Source organism: Echinops telfairi, unplaced genomic scaffold, assembly GCF_000313985.2.
Source record: "Echinops telfairi isolate 266 unplaced genomic scaffold, ASM31398v2 ScPeMD7_7400;HRSCAF=8409, whole genome shotgun sequence".
NCBI lineage: Eukaryota > Metazoa > Chordata > Mammalia > Afrosoricida > Tenrecidae > Echinops > Echinops telfairi.
The window spans coordinates 58,956,045-58,961,627 of NW_022111300.1; the positions used below are offsets into that span (position 1 = coordinate 58,956,045).

General features: G+C 51.6%; 1 protein-coding gene across 1 annotated transcript in view; it reads left to right on the forward strand.

The window, feature by feature from the left end:
* The first annotated feature begins 559 nt into the window (after positions 1–559).
* Positions 560–5,583, forward strand: part of TSHZ1 (teashirt zinc finger homeobox 1) — a 67,740-nt gene continuing 62,716 nt past the window's right edge. The window contains exons 1-2 of the mRNA XM_004715934.2: positions 560–567; positions 1,057–1,268. Of these exons, the coding sequence (XP_004715991.1) occupies positions 560–567; positions 1,057–1,268 (220 nt within the window). The remainder of the gene's footprint in view (positions 568–1,056; positions 1,269–5,583) is intronic.

Here is a 5,583-nt window from a genome sequence, read left to right on the forward strand (position 1 = left end):
GGGCTGTGTCCGTGCCCTTGCGTGCGTGCCCTCGCACACTCCCTCTGGTTAGCTGAACTCTAGGGTGCCCGTGGTTAAAAAAAATGTTTTTTTTCCTTCCCACATTTGCTGCTCATAAACCACTCCGGAGAGGAATTGTTTCTGTGATGTTGTAGGTGGTTTAGAAATAAATTTTAGTTGCTGGTGTGTTGCTGCCCTTTGAGTTCACTCCCTCTGCAGACGCGGCCTTGGCAAAAGACCTCATCTCCTGAAAAGCTGGTTTTATTGAGTCATAGTTATTGAGCTTTTCCATTCTGTCGTCACGGAAGGCGTGCACGGGCGCACACCGGGATTTCAGACCACTACACGTAGCTGGCGTTTCAAGTGCTTTTTCTTGTGTAAATGGAAGTGTTGTTCTAATCCCGGTGGCTTCTCCCACCCCCGTGGTTAGAGCCAGCTACTGGAGACCCGCAGTGAGAATGGAACACCGACAGTAGATGTGCAGTTTCCCAGCCTTCTTGACAGGCTGAGCTGGGATACTCTCCCTATTAACTTTGTGGAAGCCCACCAGACCCCCGAGATGTCCTGGTACTGTAGGGTAGAGTGCTCTGGGCTGGGTTTGAACCTGGACTGACCAGCTCTGTGGCCTCAGAGAGCCCCCTCTCTCTCCCTGAACATGTCACCCCAACACCAAGACACGGGCTTGTCACCTGGGCTGATTCCTTATAGAATTCATGCATTCATTTATCCAATTGCGCATTCACTCAGTGGGCTAATAGTTTCATAAACACTTAGGTCGAGTACCTGCTAGCTGCCCAGGGTTGTAGGAGTGAGGAAACACTACGGAGAAAGCCCTCGAGGGAGTGGATCTCACGGTGTGTGTGGCAGGAGGATTTTGAAAACGAAGACAGTGATCAATATTAACTTTATCTAGGCTACTTTATTATGCACCCCGTGGATGTAAGCATTTCACCGCATAATGAAATAAGCGTTATCAGGATTGAAGATGGTAAACAAAAAATCCATTTCCTAATTTATTTCACCCGTCTCGCCTGCTTTTCCTCCATACTTTGGCAGGAATCGGCCTCACACCGTGGCCCAGGGCGCTGGCACGGCTCCCCACTTCCACAAGTGCCCTCGACGGCCGTTTGCCGAGGGGATCATTGCAGTGTCCCCCTCGCCGGCCCCAGCTTGTCACTCGCAGACCCCAGCTGTGTCCAGTGAGGCAGCTCTGCTGCAGACCCAGCGCGCCCACGTTGGCTTCTGGAGGCCTGGCTTGGACGAGGATGGCCAGTGTTCAAGGTCATTCCCCGCAGGACTCTGTGGTGCTTCCCTATGCCCTGCCCAGGAGTCCCCAAAGGCAGGTAGGCAGAGCTGTGTGGGCAGACCAGTTGCCAGAACTCCCCATGTCGCTGTGCCCTCGTGGTGCAGGGCACGAAGCGCAAGGTCCACACTCGAGTCTCCCAACTGTTGCCCGGGAGCAGGATGGGCTCTTTTCCCAAAAAGGGTGCAGGTCGGGCACCGGCAGGGCAGTCGGCGTCGAGTGTAGGGTATCCGGCTTGGATTCTGGTTCCAGCACCCTACTGCATCATGGTGGTGTCTGCCTCGTGCCCCCCTTTTCTGAGAAGGGAACACATCGGAGCGACGGCATCTTTGTAACGCTGTCCCCCAAGTTGCATTTGTGCCTCAGTGTTGCAGGAAAACGTGATTAAGGAAGGCATTTAATGGCGCAGCGGTAGCGTCTCAGATGCGCCGCAGTTGCATTGAGCTGGCTGGTCCAGCTAACCCAGCCAGGGGCTCATAAGGAGGATAACACAAGTGGTCCTAAAAATGACGCCCGTGATTCTGGCAGGGAAGTACTCTGAGAGCAGGGATCCTAGTTTTGTCTGTCGATACTCCACCCTGCCCAGAGCAGTGCCTGGCAAACAGCAGGGGCCCAGGGACTATTTGGAGAGTGACCTGCATTTACTACACTCGTGGTCTGTGTTTTATCACAGCCCTGTGATGATCTGCAACGTACAGGTATGCTTGAGAGCTACGGAGCTTAGGATCCTGTGAAGATGCAAACCAGTCGCTCTGGGTTACCACGAACACACGGTGGCTCCAGGTGTGTCACAGTAGCACGGTGTCCTGCAGAACTCTCAGTAACATTTGGTGACTCCAGGCATGCCACAGGAGTATCGAGCCCAGTAGAATCTCAGTGGCTCATGGTGACTGCATGTATGTCACGGTAGAATTGTGTCCTATAAAACTCTCAGTGACTCATGCATCCAGGTGTGCCACAGTAGAATTATGTCTGTAGAACTCCTAGTGACACACGGTGACCCAAAGCGTGCCACAGTAGGGTTGTGTCCAATAGAACCTCCTCTTCCTGGAGGCAGATCACTCGGTTTTCTTCCTCAGTGCCGCTGAGCGGACTCCAGCCACCACACAGCCGAGTTCATTGCTATGGACACCGCCCAGAAACTCCTTCAGACCATATAGCGAGCTCATGGAGATCACAGTCGGAAGGTCATTTAGGTTGAGCAGGTATACACTTGCTAATCTAAGTGGTGAAGTTCCAAAGAAGAGAGTGTTTTGTAAAAAAGTGGAGGATGATCACATCAGCTCACATCATGGAGGCGTAAATGTCAGCTCACATCATTACACAACTGTCTAAGAGGGCCCCTGCATCGCTGCCCGATTTCACCTGACACAGCCACAAAGTCACATCAGGACAGGACTGCCAAATGCCATCCTCCTCCACCGCCAGATCACATCTTTACTAGACTACCGTAGCCATCCCAGCCGGAGCCACCCCGGTTTCAGCCCTTGGGGTTCGTTACTCTCCCGTACAGCTGGTTAATGTGCAGAAGGACCTGATAGTGCATGTTTTACTATGATGTTCAGTGTGAAGGGTCAGATAAAGAGGGACTGGACACAGGGGGAGGAGGCGTCCTAAAGTTAACCCAGGAAGGCTGGCTTCCTTGACGCCCATAGTGTGGTCCTCTCCATCCCTGGACTCTCTTGGGTTGTGATCAGATTTCTACCAGGTGAGATGAGGGGTGGAGCTTGTGCCAGGATGCCAGCGTAACTCCGACACCGCAGACATGCTGAGGACGCCCCAGTTTGTGCAAGCGTGCAAACAAGGGTGCTCCCCCAAAGAGCCCCTGGAACCTGTTTGGTTGGGAAGTTGTCTCCGCGGGTGGTTCTGACTCCCAAGGGGTGGCATTCCTCTGCGCTGAGGTGCCACCTGTGCGGTGACAACAGAGAGCCACGCCGCACAGCAGGGTGTCCGACAGTTCTTGGGAAGACCCTACTACCTCCGCTTCCGTCTTCCATTTGGAGCTCCCTCCTCTGGGCACAGATGCACATACATGTGCACACGGGTTATGTACACCTATTTGTTTGCTTTTAGTCTTACCTGTCCAATGACCCCCAAGGGTAATTCTGTAGGAGGGACTAGGTCTCCTCCACACCCTCAGCCTTAAAAGGCGAGGGGTGCTTCTAGAACGTATCCTCATCTTTAAACCCCTAGTCACCCCGTCTCATCGGTGAGCCCTTCAGAAGCTTTCTCGCACACACTTCTGTATTGTCCAGACCCCTTTACGCTCCCTCCCCATGGGTCAGTGCAGCGCCCTGCAGGCCTCGTTGGGAGAGGTGGAGGTGAGGGGGTGTGGCTGGGTGCAGAAGTGCCCACAGGCTCAGGCTGGGATTTCCTGGACCTGGTGTAGCTGCTGTGTGTGACAGTGAGCTCCGGTCCCCGGCCGTCCCGATGCTTATCAGACGGCCCCAGCAGCTGCCCCTGTGGGAATCCACTGGAACTCGTAACCATTTCCGGAACTGGCCAACCAGGGCTTCTACCATCCTGGGAGCAGGGTGGATGTGGGTCACATTTCAGAGATGGCTGGGGTGCTGGTTCCAGAGTGAGAACCCTGGAAAGAACTTGTTGAAGGCAGAGGCGGCAAGAGACCCCTGACGGACTCATCGGGGATGGAGGAGGAGGGACGGGCGTTGGCTGTAGTCCCAACATGTTAGGATCAGGGGTGAAACGGGTTTTTTTTTGGGGGTGGGGTGGGTGGCGCAAGCTCTTTTAGAAGGAAAAACAAGTACAAAGTTAAGGATATGAAATTAAGGCATGCATGGGAATACTTAATTTTCTGAGGAAAGAAATCACAACACACGACAACAAACCTTAATCACCTGACAAACACGGTGAAATCCAGAAAAACAACCTGCGATTGTTAATTTGTTCTTTGGGCCACGCTTTCTTCTACGCTTTTGGGCTACTTAACGCGACAGCACAGTCATTTCTCTCACACAGGTAATTGGAAGTCATCACTTGTTTCTGACACTTGGGTGGGCATGAACCATGCTACTTTGCACTCAGATCAACCCCGTTCAACCAGATTTGAACCAGGCCACAGGGTCTCTTGTATTGCCCCTGAATGGGAGTCAGGGTAAAGGGGGGCTGGGCGTGGGGAGACTCAGTTCCAGTAAGAGCCCTGTGCTTCTCCATAGGCCAGGAGACTATATGGGCATGGGAGCATGGCCAGCCCTTTAGAAAGGGTCAGGACAAGCGAGGGGCCGTGACGGTGAAGCTTGCTGGACATTTGAGTCAGCCTACCTGTCTGGAATCTGGTCCCTTAAGGCGAAAATGGTTTTAATTGATAAGTTGATATTTCAGTATTAATCCTTCTCTTAACATTTCAAGGCGATGTCAAAGCTAAGCTTATTTTGAACTCCTCAAAGAAAAATTTTTGGGCATTTCTTGGGAACTTGGATTACGTAGCCGTTTAGTTGTGGGGCGATATGGGTGCTTTGGCCACAGGCTTGCTTTAATACCCTAAAATAAAAATCCATTTTACAATCTTGGTTCTGAACCAGCTTCTGCCACTTTGAGCGAACTCTCTGAGCCAGCCTAAAGTCGCAGTTTTGTTTTGTTTTTTAATCACGTTTCAGTCTTTTCCTCTTTGCATAGGTCATGTTTGCTTCAATGAGGAGTAAATGCAAATCACACTAAAAGACAAGAAAAAGGCTTTGAGCACCAGGGAGGAAGGCAGGCATCGGGCTTTCCTGTTTTGAGCAACCCTCTATTTCTCCGTGGTGGACATCTGTGGGAAGGCTGGTGGCCATCTCTTCTGACCCTGTTCTATGCCGTCTGTGTCGTGGGAATGTGGGGAGTGGTATTAAAGGGTCAGACACCCCCTTCTTGCCTCAGTAGTGGGACTTGGGCGTCCTTAGAAAGTTGAACATTTGGAAAAATAGGTTGCCGTTTTACCAAACAAGTCTAAGTTCTTCATCTACTGTCTTAACTGTGATATTACACACACACACACACACACACACACACACACACACACACAGCCCTCTAGTTGTCTCTCTCATCTTCCATTATTTTCCCACAAGCTTTTCAAAGCCCCTGAATACTAGGTTTTAGGACTGTCACTCCCTTGATATTTACATGAATTCCGAGGACCAAGAATTAAAGATATTCCTCCATTCTTTTGGGGGAGGGGGCAAAGGTGGAACTTTTTTGGAGATGGTTAGATCGTGGAAATGTAGAGCCTCAAGTGCCATGACTCCATAAGAAATCCCGAGGTGGACAGTCAGGCTCAGGTTCTG